This window comes from Fundulus heteroclitus, chromosome 2, assembly GCF_011125445.2.
Source record: "Fundulus heteroclitus isolate FHET01 chromosome 2, MU-UCD_Fhet_4.1, whole genome shotgun sequence".
Lineage (NCBI taxonomy): Eukaryota > Metazoa > Chordata > Actinopteri > Cyprinodontiformes > Fundulidae > Fundulus > Fundulus heteroclitus.
In genome coordinates, this window is record NC_046362.1 from 24,626,621 (window position 1) to 24,644,714 (window position 18,094).

At 38.3% G+C, this 18,094-nt stretch overlaps 1 protein-coding gene across 1 annotated transcript in view; it reads left to right on the forward strand.

The window, feature by feature from the left end:
* The first annotated feature begins 203 nt into the window (after window positions 1-203).
* pdhx (pyruvate dehydrogenase complex component X) overlaps window positions 204-18,094 on the forward strand; it is a 30,219-nt gene continuing 12,328 nt past the window's right edge. The window contains exons 1-6 of the mRNA XM_012853277.3: window positions 204-259; window positions 2,764-2,939; window positions 5,709-5,792; window positions 7,688-7,788; window positions 12,915-13,111; window positions 14,955-15,053. Of these exons, the coding sequence (XP_012708731.3) occupies window positions 219-259; window positions 2,764-2,939; window positions 5,709-5,792; window positions 7,688-7,788; window positions 12,915-13,111; window positions 14,955-15,053 (698 nt within the window). The 5' untranslated portion in view covers window positions 204-218. The remainder of the gene's footprint in view (window positions 260-2,763; window positions 2,940-5,708; window positions 5,793-7,687; window positions 7,789-12,914; window positions 13,112-14,954; window positions 15,054-18,094) is intronic.

Here is an 18,094-nt window from a genome sequence, read left to right on the forward strand (position 1 = left end):
GAAAGTGGATGAAATCTGACAATAAACCGACCCCAATAAATACGCAATCATTTCTTTTTCCCCTTTTTCTAGTAGACAAGCCATGATCTGCTTATCTGTTCTCCATTTTTCATTTGAATGAAATAATAGCTGGAAGTAAATCCACACCCGTCTCCATTTGTTGGAAAGATCCTGTCCTTCACCTGGAGCGGTTCTCTCAGTACTATTGAGCAGCGTGGATGGTCAGACAGCTGATTGGCCAGAGCTGGGTCATCTTCAGGTAGTCCACTGTGCTGACTGCTACCATCAAAGTGGATGATGCTGTTCTCTCTCAGTCTGGTAGAACAAAATCATTATAAAAGCCTGGCTGGATAATTTTGGAACTCTCTCTGTCACAGCCCATCCCTGTCTCATTTTAAAAAAACAAACACAGAAAACACAGTATAAGGCTTTTACCCAGTGGTTAAATGTATATTTACTCAATTGCTAAAGTAGAAATTTGAGGATTTTATGCAACTTCAATTTTGTGTACGTCACTGTAACTCAGAGGAACATACTGCAATTTCTACTCTACTACTAAACCTTTTATATGCTGGCTACATATTTTAACACCTTCATGCTCAGTGGAAACCTTGAGTGGTTAACAATATGTTAACATTAAAATGACGATTTAATTTTAACATTTGTGATAAACTGAATAAGTCTTTATTTTGAAGGGATGACATCTTAAACCAGAACTCTTTAAAAGACTAATTTTCTGTCTTTTCAGACGGAAAATGAATTATAACAAAACAAAAAAAAGGTTTGTCACAGGAAAGACTAGTGATGCTAATAATATGACAATTTCTTAAGCTACCGAACAGTAAATTAGCTTGTTTATAAATTACTCGACCCTTAATATCCACAGCTGTACACAATAACACACATTAAAGCAATCTTAATACAATGCTGTAATGGAGAGTGAGAAGTTGATAATAACTTCCGTATGTTTTTTGAACGTATAACTTAAATGAAGGACTAAAACACCTGCCAGGACTACCTGTAAAACCTGAGGGGAATTTTAGAAAGAACACCAAGAGAAAAAAAACACACCTAAATAATTGATTTCTAATCGTTTGTAGCTAATACAAACAAAATTCGAAACTTCCTTCTTCTTTCTCTTCTTTCTAAGCATCTCTAGGGTAGCTTCTTATCTATTTCTTCCTTTCTTTCTTTTATTTAATTTTCTCTCTTCTTCTCTTCTCCTTGAGCTGTTTGTTTCAAATGGTTTACTTCTTCTTCTTCTTTGAAATTTTTTTGGCAGTTGGCAAACAACAGATAGATGCATTGTGTGTGGACCAGAATGACTCTCAGGAATTGAATTCTATTATATAAATGTGTTACTTTTAGATATTGAAATACTATACCGTAAATGTTACTATCTGAATAACTTCTGAATAATTGAAATAAATCTAATTTCCGTCTGTTTGGACCTTTCTGCCCATGCGCAGCAAATGGACTGATCCAATGTAGTGGAGACTGTAGAGGGGGGGAGAGACACTTAATATTATAAGCATTCTGATGGCATTTTAGCAAAAGGATTTTATTCAAAAACGTAATTAATGTGCACAGATAAGTCGTAGCTGCAGTAACCATACACGTAAAAGGAGTTTTAGGGGGGCCTCAGGAACATGGGGGCCCTAGGCAACTATCTAGTTTCGCCTAATGGTAAATCCGCCCCTGAGCCCTGACGTCGATTCAAACAAAAATACGCCGCACAGTGCTGAACCATCATTTGTCTGCTCAGCTTGAAACAACAGGATAGGGTAGCAGGTCGACCGCTCCAAGATGGCGGCCGTAATCCTGCCCCGCGACAGTCAATGCGGGGTCTACTCTTATATAATGTCTATGGTGCTCACTAAACGGCGGGCGGGACGTCATTACCTTGATTAAGTTTTTTTAAGAAGCGAAACTATTATGGACCCAAGGAGAGCCAACCACTGAGCTCTATTATACACTGAAGTACTGAAGCCCGCTGTTAGAATGAGTCGTTTTGAAGCCACCAGCCGCCATATTGGTACTCCCTATTTTCCTCCAGTAACTAGGGAATATGTGCGCTACAGCATCGAATAACGAGGATTTTCTCATGTTTAGGGGGGGCTTAAAACTTTTAAAATGTCAAATGCCATATAGTTTTGTTATGTTCTAAAACTATCAAGTACTGAGAAAGTCCTGTGCTGAAATATTTTGCATTTTATATATATATATATATATATATATATATATATATATATATATATATATATATATATATATATATATATATATATATATAACAATATACAAAAACATATTTACATATATGTATATAATATACATACATACATATACACATACTTATATATACATATATATATATATATATTTAATATGAATAACATGTAAAATATTTCAGCACCTAATTTCCTAGTAGTTGATAGTGTTAGTACATCCAATGACTGTAAAATTACCTCTGAAACGTTTTCACACAGCCAGAAAACTGCTTGTTGTTGCAACCAAATCCCATGGGGTTCTGTGAGAGTAGGGAGTAGCAAGATGGCGGCCAGTGGGGCCAACCCACAGACAAGAAGGCTCACATTGCCTTCTCGTAAAGGCTTATTTAAGTTTCTAATTTATTTCACAATAAAATATTGTTCACCCCACCTCATTCAATAACATTACGCGTTAATTTTTTCTTCATACGTTTCTAAACGTCCATTTATCATTAATTTGGGTCGTCCTCAAATCTTGTTGGTTTCTTGTCAGGCATTTGGATGGACTCCTCTCCCTGTCGGAGGACGACAACATGGCGGCCTCCTTGCAGCTGGGTCGTCAGGGAGTTTTATTTGGTCTCAGGCTGTCTCGGTTTAACAAATGTTCGTGGCTCAGACAGCCGTGTCAGGACCGTGTGAGGGGTTTCTTTCAGTCGCCATGGGTGCTGGGTGAGTGTTGAACGGTAAACGTACGGTTAGCTTTCGTCCTTTCCAAGATGACATTTGCTGCTAGCGTCATTTGGCTTTTCCAACAGTCAGCTATGTTTCGGATAATTTCAACTGTTCTGTCATATTAAAAGGCAATATTGTGAAGTTGATAGTAACTTTGTCGTAAGTTGATTAACTTACGACAAATAGCTGTCGTAAGTTAATATTCTGCTGAATAATTTCAGCTATTTTTGTATCTGTATCTGCATGTCTTTTTCATTTAATACTTGAAAAAGGCTTCAGTGTCATTACTTGCAAATGGGAAGATATGACACACATAAAGAAACACTTCTTTAGTGTCACTTTATCAGTTGGGGACGCTGTTACTTAACGTCCTTGAACATAAAGTAAGAGTTAAACTGTATTGTAAACAATACAATTTAGAGAGAAATCATGGGTCAGGATCACAAAAACGCAACACAACTGAGATATTGGCACAACGCCTTTTTATTATCTAAGGCTTTTTTTATATTAAGGTTGCTAGCTTGACATCCTTAGACATTAATAGATGTGTTACTGTTATTGCAAGTGATTAGCTTCATTTACGCAAGGGTAAAGGTATAAAAGACTGATTTCAGTTTGACAGTCAGCCGACAGGGAGGAAAAGCTAAGGAAATAAAAAAAAAAAAAAACAGTTTGGGACAAATAAATAAAATACTTGTCAAATGAGCTTTTTCTCAAGTTTAAAAACAATGGGAAAAATGGCAAAGTACTTGTTTTAAACCTATCACAAGAATAATTGTCAGCGAATAAAAAATAATAATAATCTTTTTGCGGTGAGTGCAATAAGGGCTGCTATCATTTCTGCTCTTAATTTAATCAGAACCTTCTTTTTGTGACATCAAGATGTCTAACATGAAGATTTAATTTGCAAAGCAAGGTAGAATTCCAAAGACACTGCAAAGTGCTTTACATGATTAAAATACAGGAAAATAAAACAGAATATAAGCAAGTAGGAATAAAATGTAGAAACAAAATAGAACATTAATGAACAGTTGGGCTAAAAAAGTTTAACTAATGCTGTTTCGGTAGAACAGTTTAACTAGAACAGTCAAAAGCAATCCTAGACAAATGTGTTTTTAATCTTGATTTAAAAGAACTCAGGTTTTCTGCACTTTTGCAGTTTTCTGGAAGTGTGTTTCAGATAAGTGGAGCGTAGGAACTAAATGCTGCTTCTCCTTGTTTAGTTCTGGTTCTAGGTATGCAGAGAAGGCTGGAGCCAGAAGACCTCAGTGGTCTGGAGGGTTTATACACTGATAACAAGTCTGTGATGTATTTAGGTGCTAAGCCATTCAGGGATTTATAAACTAACAGAAGTATTTTAAAGTCTATTCTCTGAGATACAGGGAGCCAGTGTAAGGACTTTAGAACTGGGGTTATGTGCTCTACTTTCTTAGTCTTAGTGAGGACGCGTGCAGCAGCGTTCTGGATCAGCTGCAGCTGTCTGATCCACTTTTTACCTGTGAAAACACAGTTGCAGTAATCAATTCGACTAAAAATAAATGCATGGATTAGTTTTTCTAATCCATGTTTTTCTAATCTCTTTATTTATGGAGGTTGTGTGTGATAGATTAAAGATCAACAAATAAACACATGTTGCACCGCTGCCATCCAGCAGATGGCACTAGATCTCTGCTTTTCTGTGAACTGTTAATTTGTTCAGGACTTGTATAGTATTTGAGTTGATAGTGCAGCAAGTTCTGTAAGAAAGCTCTTTGTTTACTTTTATTAGAATTTACTAAATCACCTTAAAAAAAGAGGGAAAAGTCAGTAAACTGAGATATGACACCGCTGTATCACTAGAGTGTTCTTATAATCATATCCTATTTGCTTTTGTATTTCTATTAACAGTGGTTGTGATGTGTAGGGCTGCATAAAATTGAGCTTTAATCATAATATAACTGATATGGTATTAATATTGAAAAAGGAGTTTCGGTAACACAATGTTAGTTGTTGTTGTTGTTATTATTATTATTATTGTTATTATTCCATAGTCAAAGAGTGTGTTGCACGGTTAAAAAAAAAACATGAAAGTGATGAAAAGGTAATGCTGTCAATGCAACGTTCAACACTTTATTTTGCGTTCACATCCAGGGTTGGCACTAATGAATAGATGTAGTTTATATGTAGGAAATATGCCATACCTTCGTCATTTGTTATGGATGTTTGAGGGACCGCTGCAAAAGGTACACCTTTGTGCCTCTGTGCTTACAGCCACTGTTCTCCAAACATCCACCTTTTCCCAGGTGTGTTTTACAAACGGAAAAATCTTTGGAAGAATGTCTGGCTGAGGGCAAACAAGGTCAAGAACAGAAAACAGACAAGATAAAAGTGAGACCTCTTCTGTCCATTACAATACTGACAGCCAGTTGACCTCTGGGGAGCTGGGTGACTGTTGTTGGTAGCAGTCGCCATCTAAAAGAAACTGAAAAAGGACTAAAGCCTCTTTGTTGTGATGCAGCTGTATTCAGGTCCATTGTTAAACCATAGACGTGACCTGCTGCAACTGCCAGTCTTTGACGGTAGAACTATCTCTTTTCCTCTGCTCTGCAGCTGTGAGCTAGATGTGTTGACCTACTGGGTTACAGCCCAGATGTTCTGCCTGTAGGCTAAATACTCCATTTATTTTGTCACCCAAGTTGCTCTTTTTGATTTTATGCTCTTACTCGTTGATCCTTTTCATTGCTAGTGTCTTAATAAAAAGTGTGTTGTCTTCTTTCTGTCCTCTAGATGTCGGTCCCCTCAAAGTGCAAATGCCCGCTCTCTCCCCCACCATGGAGGAAGGGAACATAGTCAAATGGCTGAAGAAGGAAGGTAAAAGGAGCACATAGTTTCATAGTTCCTTAATTTTTTGTGGGGGGGAAAAAATTAGTTATTTTTTTGTAAGAAAAATATAAATTTATTTCTTTTGATACACACCTTTTATGAGGTTTTATTTCAGTAAATTTTTTTTAAGCAAAGTCAAAAGCTCTGCATTTCTATTTCCCATGATTAAAGGTTATAAGCAGAACCAATCAATGACTTGTTTGGTTGAAGCCTAACCAGTGGAGAAGTATCTTAAGTGGCTCAAGGAGTCAGAGGACTTGCTGCTTTTCTCTGCTTAGTAACTCTTCCTGGCCATCAGCCTTAGCCTTGCTCTTACTCATCTGGGGACAGTGTGCTGTGTTCTGATTGGCTGCTCTGATTTGTTGCCATGTATTTTTGTGGCGTCAGCTGGGTTGTTTACATCAATGTACACGCAAAATAAAGGAAGGAGAAAGCGTTATTCACTGGAACCCATTCATTTAAAAAGGAATTTGATGTATTTTAAAGACTAAAATTGTTTTTGGATGACAGTAAAGCTTTATAAATTCTAAATGGAACACTTTGTTTTAGCAGGACCTTAATAATTATAGGTTTTAGTTTCATCGTAAGTGATGTGTTAGCACCTCCCTGACCTGCTTTTTGTTTTTTTCCAGAAATATATAGATTTTATTTCCACTCCTTTGTGGTGGAGCAGAGGTAAAAAAAAAAGGGGCTCCAAGCTCCATGGTAAATCTTTAATACTGAACATCACACCAAACCTCAGGGGTCATGGGTTGTTAATGGCTCATACAAATCCAATCATTGCTTGGTATCAGGGGCCTCTAAACCCAATACTCCTCAGATGTTACAGCCCTTTTCTCTATATTCCCATCCATTCTTCATTTCTCACACACTGAGAAGTGACCAGATGTGTCTGATTTTTTATTTATTTTTTTCTGCATCAATGACTACTCACAAACCAACAATCTGTTTGTTGATTGCACCATATTTAAGTGCTCTGGAAGTTGTTGCAGTGGGAAGAGCAGTCAAAGTTGCCCATTTATACTTTTGGTGAGCTTTATAAAAATGAAGTCAGTAGAACAAAAATAACAAAACGGTAGTAATTTATTTAATTCAAGCTGTATTTTTATGAAGATGTGATGGCTGTTACTTTTGGCTTCTTCGACAGGGATGTAGACTTCCTGGTCTTTTTGTCCCTTTATTTTATAGTTCTGTAGTTTTCATACCGAACTCTTTTGGACCGTCTACCACAGGATGTCCGTTCGACCCGCCTTTGGGATATTTGGTTTAATTGTTGAACCAGAATTTATTTTAGTACCAGGAAGGCTGAATATTACAGCAAATAGGGGTGTCCCAATACCAGTGGAATTACCATGCAAATATCTTGTATAATTAATATAAAGCCTATATCGTTTTCAACACTTGTTCTGTGTCTTTTTTTCTTCATTCACTTTCAGTTGATATATTCCAACTCCTAAACAAATGAAATTTGTGGGATCCTGACATGATTCTTTAAAGTTAGGCAGAAATCTAATCTCTTAAGATCTGCTGTATCTCTCTCTGTCTCACATTATTTCTTATGACACAACTTTATGTATTCCAAATTCAAATCATTGTATATATATATATATATATATATATATATATATATATATATATATATATATATATTAGCTTTAAGTGTGTTCTGAGTATATGCAAAGGTCTTGTTAAGAGCAATTGAAAATGCCACCAATGATTATTATTCATGTATTCCAGTCACAGCACAAGTGATTCATGTGCACCCTAGCATAGTTCAGAACCCTTTAATAATGAAAATTATGTTAGATAATTGGCTGTGTGAATGCCAAATGAGCGTTAATGGCTCTTTTAAAAGTTCTCAGACGTGTTGTTTTTTTTGACAGGGGAGGCAGTGGCAGCAGGCGATGCCCTGTGTGAGATAGAGACTGACAAGGCTGTGGTTACTCTGGAATCCAATGATGATGGTGTTTTGGCAAAAATATTGGTAAGAGAGTCAAAAAAAAAAACTATGAATGTTTACTCATGAATTTATCACCATGGAAACTTGAGAACTGTAAATAGTTTTGTCATGTGACTTTGATTTGCAGTATATTCATATTAACATGCTATGTAGTGCTGTTTATTCCTATTAGGGTTCAGTTTGCAAGTAGGCTATGCTTGTTTAATCTGCTTTCCCTTAACAGAGACAGCAACATCATTGACAAGCTGAATTCACAGACAAATGTTTCTTCATCCCCCCAGTGTGTTTATTTGTTGTTTGAATTTTTAATAAGCTGCCAGAGATGGTGCAATCAGCTGTCATTCAGCAGGACTCCACCACTTGCCACTTGTTTGTCGCCCTACACAGTGAAAATACAGTTGTTCCTCTACTGTTAGTTCCCATGCAAACATCAGGGTTCCATGTTGTTGGAGCGCTTTGTTCAATCTAGGTCTCGTTTTCTGTCCATGTAATCTTGGACTCCTGCTCACGGTGTGTTAAATGAATCTGGTTCAATTAAATGTTTTCCAGCCAGTCTTAACCACACATTTTCCCATTAGTGCTCTTTTATTCTATATGTAGCTTTAAGCTTGGTTCTCAAATGTAATTCATTGGGCTGTGTGTTGGTTGTATCTCTCACATCACTGGCTTCCATTCTTCTCCATGTTTTAGCCACCGTGGGGATAAGATAGTTTCCATAGCAACCACCGAAGAATTGGGGGTAGGGGCTTAAGCTGGCAAAGAAAGATGGTCTGCATTAGATGAGCCCCAAGCTCTCCGTTACTAGGTGTGTGTGTGTGTGTGTGTGTGTGTGTGTGTGTGTGTGTGTGTGATATTAATGGCTATAACAGCAGATCTTAACAGCATTTTTACAGATTTTGGAAAGTTTGCTTGGTCTTATGTTTTGGATCAGAGCACGTTTAGCAAGTAGCAGTGTCAACGTGGCTCTCCAAGCACCCAGTAGGTTTTTAATTTAAAGTCTAGCATAATTACTCGCCTTTGGCCAAATATCTTGACAGGCTGCAGTAGAAACAGAAATTGGGCTCCAAAGGGATTTCGAATGAGGGTCAAGCTGTGTTATAGTTGTGTGTTAGCTAACATGTTAGATTTTTTTTTCAACACATCCCACCCAGAGAACATTTAACAGATCTTTACACTGTGAAATAATAATAAGAAACTGACTTTAATATGAAAATGGGCCCCTGGTTTTGTCAGTTAGCGACTTGAAGACATGGCACAGGTTAAATCATGCCTGCCCATGTACTTCTTAATGAACTTTTAGTGACTGAATAGAATTATTTAAAACTATCAACTGTGTTGGGCACTGTACCTTCCCATCTGTTTGACACCTTTGTTGTGCTGTTATGATTTCTATTATTATTGAAATTACTGGCTATTATATTTATACAATCAGGCAGCCCTAATAAGACTATTGTCAGTTCCCCTTTAACATTCACTTAGACATTACACTTTAATAAAGGTTTACACTATCAGGCGTCACCCGATAAATCAAAACCTTTGAGAATATTAAAAAAATTCAAGACAAGTTACTGAAATAGATTTAACTGATAGTTGTACAGTTGCTTCTCTCTCAGCTGAATCATGAATATGGAGGCACCGTATTTCACATGGCTGAAGTCAATAAAGATTGATTGGCGTGCTTGCTCTCACCACAGCCTGACCTACCCTTAATTCTGTAGTTCTGGTTTAGAAGTGTATCAACAAAAAGGTTGTTGGCTGATTCACGTATTATACATTGCATTGTTTTTCTTGGCATGTGAAAGCTGTAAGCAGTTTTGTTTCCAAAAGCTGCTTTAACCATCTTTCTTTCAGAAATAAAATGCACAAATGTTTCTTTAGTCATTTGAAAATAAATGTGCGTACATGCACTTCAGTCCACAGCTTCTCCCTATGAGAGTACTGTTTATGGCTGACAATTGTGTAGCAGTGACCCATTAGGACAAGTGCCCTAAACCAGGTACTTATAATAAGGATCTCTTAACCTCCACCTTGTGGCAGCAGCAGTTGATTGCAGACAGATGGCAATAAACACACGGTGTAAAGAAAGCATTTTTTTTGTTGAACCTGTTGAAATTGCACGCTGGAATGACTAAAGCTTTTTGATAATCTGCACCAATCCTCTTGTCCTATTTTTTTTTTCTTTTTCTTTATCAGGTTTATCAATAGAAAAATATTGGTTCATGTTTGTTGCACAGAGATATCAACATGGTAATCTCGGAAAAAAAAAAACAAAACATTGCACCTAGGAGAGTTGGATAGCTGTTGTGGGAAACATATCTTATCTGCTTTATTAATCTCTGTGGAAATGTACAGAATGCTGTGTTTTCCAAAGAAGCCCTTATATTTACCCTCATCTATCACCACCCACTCCAAGAGACAGGTGCTGTGCAGGTGCTAAACTTAGCAAAACCAGATAGATTACACACATGCACATGTGGAAACAGCAGGATGGGGTTGGGGGGAGTAAAAATAGACAGATTAATAATCGCATATTTGAGCTGTTCATAAATTTTTTTTAAGCCTTATCATTAAACCTAATTTTGGTTATTTACTGTTTGACAACAAATACATTAACCTTTAAATTTAAGCAGGACACTGCTGAAGTGAATACGATTGACTGTAACAATGAAATAATTCAATTAAGTTTATTTGTATAGCGCCAATTCACAACACATGTCATTTCAAGGCACTTTACAAAGTCAAATTCAATCAAATTATACAGATAGGTCAAAAAGTTTCCTATCTAAGGAAACCCAGTAGATTGCAAAGTCTTGACAAGCAGCATTCACTCCTCACGAAAGAGTGTAGAGCCACAGTCTTCATTGTCGATGGCTTTGCAGCAATCCATCATACTGAGCAAGCATGAAGCGACAGTGGAGAGGAAAAGTCCCCTTTAACATGAAGGAAAACCTTCAGCAGAACCAGGCTCAGTGTGAACGGTCATAACAACAAAAAATGCAAATTGGAGAATTCAGCAGAGTGAGGAACATAGACACTGATGTCCTCCAGCAGCCTAAGCCTATAAAAGCATAACTATAAAGATAGCTCAGGTTAACCTAAGCCACTCTAACTATAAGCTTTGTCAAAAAGGAACTTTTAAAACCTAGTTTTAAAAGTAGACAGGGTGTCGGCCTGACGGACCAAAAATGGGAGTTGGTTCCACAGGAGAAACACTAATTTTAGTGACCTCTGATTGCTGTGACCAGGTGCCATTACAGCCAGCGTGAATAACAATCTTGCTGTATTACGCTTATCCTTAGCCAGCAGTTTCAGGTAGGATTTGATGACGTCCGTTCTGACCCCTGGCAGGCATTTAACTATGGTCCCTGGTGTCTTTAATACCACATTTCTGACTATGGAGCTTACAATTACCAGAGTCAGGTTCTCAGCGGGTGTGTTGGTGAGTGGGGAAAATCTGTTAGAAACGCAAACGGGGTGGTGATGACCTTGGGGTGGAATGAAAACAGTACATTTATTACATGTACCGTTATCACTAAAGGAGGCAGAGGAATAACTAAACATCAGACACAGAGAGCAGGAGAGAGTGGGAGACTTAAACAGAGATGGAGAAGCTGATAGTAATAAACAATATATTAAATTTTTTTGGGTGCCACCATATCATCTAATTAAAAAAAAACTGCCTTACTGTAAATAAAAGCTTAGCAATGTATGCATTTTAATGCATTTTAAGTCAGGATGCTGCATTTTTATAGGAATGTTACGGCTCCTACCTTCTCCACTAGTATGGTTTTGCAACTGTACAGCTGAAAAGTCAGCATAGAGTCATCAAAACGACATTTAGAATTATTGATCAGAACCTCCTAAAGTAGATGCTACCCATCTTTAAAAAAATAAAAATAAAAATCTGAATTGCTTTCAATCCCATACCATCAGATGAAAGGTGGAGAAGCATCAGGTCCAGACCAATTCAGTTTCTAAATAGTACATCTCCTCAGGCAGGGAGAGCCCTCACTCTCCTAAACCTCCATTATCCGCCTTACTTAACAAGCACAGTCCCCCGTGTCTCTCTTAATTTACTGCACTATTTTTATCAGTGTATTTAGTTACGTCATTGTTTAACTACTTTTTTCTTTATATCATGTATTGTCTTGTCTCTTTCAAGCAACCACACCAAACTAAATTCCAGAGGTTTTACAAATTTAAGCAATCATTTTAAAAACAACTCAAGAGTTAAGTTCAGTAATTTATTGGCAATGTGATAAACAACCGTGCTGCCTAGTGCAACTTTGATATAGAGATTTATTTTAAGCTCTAGCGTGGTTTATCTGTGTAATATGGCTGCAGCCAGGTTATCTAAAAAGCACAAAAGTAGGGTAGCACAGGCATAACCTTGCAGCTCAGGTGTTCTCATTCTGTTGTTCTTTCCAGTCTGGCGGGTTAATCATTGGAGCTCTGCTTTTGATTTCACAAGTTTACTCGGGTAGAGAGGGTGTTTAATTTAGTACTTGGTGTGTTTTTTTCTTGTTCATATTGTTGCTAGGTTCAGGGTATTATCGTTTTTTGGAAGAGCAGTTTGTTAAAACTGCACAGCTTTTTGTTACCTCACCTGTTCCCCCTTTCTCCCTCTTAATTTTGAGCCACATCCTGACAAGCAGTGTTTTAAAAGTGATAAAGTGCAGCCTGCCAAACACTGTTGTGGCCAGCCTTCAATTAGATTGATCTATATTTGAGAAACAACACCCTGCATAGCTCGGGGAGACCAACAAAAGGCTTGTATTGGATTTGGATTACTGTGTAACGAGATAATCGATTGCTAACAGCATAGAGAAGGAAAGCAACACATACAGCGTTCAAGGAGTCTGTTGCAGTGCAGTGAGGGTTTTCACTAGTATCATACACTTGAATTATGAAAGTAGTAAGAGGATTAAAGAGGTTCCCCAGTAGCGGCTATCAAACAATTTAGGCTGTGAGAATGGGTACTAACTGACTACAGTTCTCAGAATCATTTTCTCTTAATTTAATTTGTGTAATTTTCCACATGTTCGTACAAGAGTCCTTAACCTTTATTCTACCCTTTATGGATGCAATTGTGAAGTCATAAAATGTGTTTCCATGTAATTGTCTAAGTGCCTTGCTCGCCTTCTTTGCAGATGGAAGAGGGCAGTCGCAACGTGCGCCTTGGCACTCTCATTGCCCTCATGGTGGAAGAAGGACAGGACTGGAAGCATGTTGAGATCCCCCCTCCAGATGCTGCAATTCCAGCTGCCTCAGATGCTGACAGTGCCTCAACAATGACCCCTGCTTCTCCATCACCAAGCCCTCAGCCAAAAACAGTAACATCAGGGCCGTGAGTGTTACTTTTTTGTCTTTTGGGTTATTCAAATTAAACCTGTCCAGTGTGGGGGGTTTAGAAAGATTCAATATTAAGTTTAGAGTTATAATTATTAGAATTGCATTCATTTTGTTATAGTAATACTAATTTTCAGTAATAGAATTATTAAACATTCAGTTAAAATTAATTAATAATGCGGCATTTCTCAAATGACGTCACATTTGTCTGGAGGCAGCCCGGTCTCTCGACGGGTTGGACAAGCAGAGTGCAAATTACAATGGCTACAACCGCAATACTAATCATTTTGGAAGATGACATCTCAGGAGATTCATTTCAACCTGCTTCAATTGAGAAACCCAGCATAGAACACCTTAAACATTGGTTGAAATGGTGAGGGCTCAAAGTGAGTGGAAAGAAAGCAGTATTAGTTGAAAAGTAGGAGAGGCTGTCCTCTCCTCTCTCACAACGGATCAAACCAGAGGAAGAAACCCATTGAATCTGTGTAGAATTACAGCTTATACTTAGAAAAAATATATGTATTGTTACAGGCCTGTTTTAATTTATTATACAGTTCATTGAGTGTTTTTAAGTCGATTTTCTGCAATCATCCCGTTGTAATCAGACACTCAGATCCCGTCCCACCTTCACATACACACACACACACACACACAGACACCCAACTCTCCGCAGATACACAAACAAGATCATTGTTAAAAAGAATCGACTTGATACATGAAATAAAGCAGAAGACCACCAAGAAAACCACCACAGCCACTTCCAGTCAACAAATTCATTCAAACAAATTCATGTATTTAGCAAGGATTTATACACACCGGGACTTTTACTGCCCGTAAAAAAAGCTGCCGCGGGTTGAGCCCCACTCTCTTGCTGTGTGGCGCGTTAACTAGAAAAAAGCGTTCTGTTGGGGGAAAAAGCAAAGCCCAAAAAAGTGACCTCACGTTCAAGATCGACCCCAAGAATACAAGGTTGTATCCAACACTGACATTTCTCTGCAATCCTTTGGTGTTTTGGAAAATCAGTGGAAAAAAAAAAAAAAACTCCCTTCATGTGGTCACGATCATCAGACCATGAGTCACTCCCGCAGATACCAACGCAGCAGCGGTGTTTTGTTGTTGCCATGTTATTGTCCGTTGAGGCGATATTCAGGACAGATCTATTCACTGTTTGACTCATGCAAGTAAACTATTCAAGCCTTTACCGCTCTGCTTGTACGACCACAAGATGACCCAGACGCATGCGTCTATTTTTAGTAATTTGACGTCACTTGAGGAATGTCCTGTTGGAGGAGGCCTGTATGTTGAGGTCACAGCCTCTGGGTGGCAGTGGTTGTAATATCATTTTAGAATTGTACTTTAAAGCTGAATTTTAGTTTCAGCCCACAGACCAGAGCAGGTTTTGTTGTCAAATATGTGGTAAGCTTCTTGTTTACACAATGAAGATCTTTTTGATCATGGAAGCACTGGTATCTAACAAACTCTATTTATGACTTACTAAAAGTTTTAAAGCTAAGGCTGTCTGCAAACTAAGATTTATTTCAGTTTTACACCAGCTAGTCTAGTTTTAAAGCTGAGTGGGTCATGTTTAACTTCACTCATGCTGACTATACTGAAAACTGAGAATAAGCTGGTATACAGGCTGGTTAAAAGGTGCAGAGTCAGACAACGACTCTATTAAATCCAAAATCCACACTGAAGCTAGAAAACATCTCTTTACCTTTCCTCTAGTTGTACACTCCCAATAATGTCTCAAAAACATCTATAGACAGGTTATATATTTTTTGTATGTTTTTAACACATGGATCTTTAGCTAATTTCTCAATATTTTCTTCCAAGCTCAGGTTACGTTTGAGTCCAGCAGCAAGACACATTTTGGACACCCATGGTATTGACCCAAAGTTGGCTACACCCACAGGGCCAAGGGGACTGATCACTAAAGAGTGAGTGATTAAATAACTTTACATCTAGGGTTACTGCATGTAAGCTTTGTTCTTTTTCACCCAGTGACATCTAGGATGCTTGATCTACCAGGTCCTGATGGTTGGACGGCAGACGTAGACAAACCAGTGTTGGAAAATGCGTTACGTAAAAATAAATACCGTAGTTTTCGGAATATAAGTCGCATTAGTCAAAAAAAAAAGCGTCATAAGGAGAAAATAATGTATATAAATCACACCAGATTATAAAACGCATTTACTTAGACATTTCTTTCACACAATCCAAGACTAAAAGGTGACATTTAATCTGGTAAGGCAATTTATTTAATTACACAGCTGCACCCACAACTGGCTGAATAACATGGAACATACATGGGAGGTGTAATGGGGTAAATTAATATAGTAAGCCAGCAACTCAAACCAGGAAGGTTCTTGCCAGCGCATTTCAGCTTGACAGCCCTTTATACTGAAAGATGATGCTGAAATTAGACCATGAGCATGTTGCTACATGCTAAGATAACAGTATGACACAAATGTTCGAGAACAACTCACCTGTTCGGACAACAGACCTGTAAGCTAGCGTTAGCTGTAATGAGCTTCACAGCGAGCCCAATAACAGGGTTGTGTCGTGGTCTGTGCCGTTCGAGCTGCCCCACGCAACGCCCCACTGCGGGAATGCATACTGAAACAGCAAAACAAGCTACAAACATTTGTTCAGTCTATATAAGTTAATGTTTCAATTCATTTTTAAGTGGTACAGGAACAGCATATAGTTTTCACTACATAAATGCATCAAGCACTTATAGTCAAGTGCTTGATGCACTTGACTATAAGTCGCAGGATCGGCCAAACTATGAGGGGGAAAAAAAATGCGACTTATAGTCCAAAAAATAAGGTGTATACAGTAGCTGTCACATGTTATCTCACAACTGATGGTTTTCAACACCAATGCAGCTCCTCTTCTAGTTATGCTTCATCTGTCTACCACAGTTTCCTAAAATTTGTCCTGGTACTTATTGAACTTTTTCTTGGCAGTTTCTATGTTGACCAACCATAAATTTAAACCCTCACATTTCCTAAGTAGTATTAACTGACTTGTTGATTTAATTGGGCTCGCAGGACTAAAACGAGGTTTGAGCCTCTGCAAGCGTGCAGCACTGCAAGACATTTTTGTCCTTGCTTATTCTTTCATTTGGCCCCTACCAGAGTGCAGTAATGTTGGGGGATCAGTAAAAGGTCTTGTAAACAACAGCAAAAGCATGTGTGAGAAGCTGAAAAGGTGGTGATTTAGACCTCTAGTGGAGATCACTTCTGGATTGAATTCACTAAGGAGAAATCTTTAAACACACACACACTTTCTAATGGCTACCTGCCGTCACTTGAGACCTAACTGAATGCTCTTGCTGCTCTCCAAACAGCCTGCTGGGGAATCTCATTATGGAACTTCTGTTGCCATAGCGACCCAGTCTGTAGGATCTGCGGTGACCATGGAAACATGGACAATATGTACTTGGGTGCATATGTGTCTATTTGTACGGATGAAAATAACTAAATGTTTAAACTTGTTGAATTAGTCCCTGATGATTGAACTAAGAATATGTTTCTGATTGTGTACTGCTTATAAAGTTCATGGGATTTTACTGTATCGGACCAAAAACACCTTACAACTGCTAAAATAATGATATGACATACAATATAACCTTTTTTAACTTTTCTAAACAACTAATTAGAATGTAATCTTTCTGCTTTGGGTTCATAGCAAATATAAACCCCAGGTAATGAGTTGTTACTTGGGGGAGGATCATTATTTCCATCTCAACAAGGTTTTTAAAAAAACAAGGTTTTTAAAAAAAAAAAAAGAATGAATACAAATCTGGATCCGTCAGCTTTGGCTTAGAAACAACGTATTTGTACTTCTATGATCTGACCACAATCTTCACATTTTAAAAATGTTTTATTCTGCATTTAGCAAATGGTGTCACCAAATACCTTGCTTTAAAAAATGTAAAAGAACACTTTGAAAGCACATTAGATCTCAATCGGGGGAAACAAAACTCAGTTGGGTTTCTATACTGATATGGAATGGTTAATGTGTTAGGAACAAAAGGATACCACATTAGATGGTGAAAAAGATCAACCCACAGAGGTCGCACAGAGAAAATGAAAAACTGATGCGGCAAGCAAATCCAATTTGCTGAAATGTCACTGCTGCAACTCAGAATGGTACTCCATTGTTTGTATGGTCGCCACATACGTGTTTGCATGCCTTACAATGTTTGGGCATGCTCCTTATGAGATGACGGATGTTGTCCTGGAGTATCTCCTCCTGACCAGGGCATCACTGAGCGCCTGGATTATCTGAAGTGCCACCTGGTGGTGTCCAAAGGACCTAAACACAATGTCCTAGAGATATTCTCTTGCATTTTGGTCAGGGGAGCATGGAGGCCAGTCAGTGGTATCAATTCCTTCTTTCTACAGGAACTGTCTGCATAATTCTTGCTGCATGAGGCCAGACTCTATCATGTACAAGGAGGAACTAGGGACCCAGTGAAGGGCCTAACAATGGGTCTAAGGGTTTTATACCAAGACTTATTGGCAGACAGGGTGCCATGGTGTATCCTGTACGGGTTTGTGCACAGACTTGATCTGTCACACCAGAGCAACGCTGAACCACCATCAACCAGATTGTGCAGAACAGTGTTGCAGGCAGCATAACGACAAATGCTAGTCGAGCTCCATGGTGCCATGCAGTAAGCAAAGGATCTATTAGATGACGTTGGGCCCTTCGGCCACCCTCTTGAAGTCTGTTTCTAATGGTTTGGTCAGATATTCATCTAAGTGGCCCTCTGGATGTCATTTTGTAACGGCTCTGGCAGCTCTCATCCTCTTCCTCCTTCCTCCACCTGTCAATGTGCCATCCTGGTGGTGTTGAACTGCCTGTGCAACCTCTGTAGGGTCCAGGTATCCCCTCTTGCTACATGTAATGACACTGACCCTGGTCAAACAAAAAGCAGTCATTTGTCTTCTATCTGCAAAAACGTTCT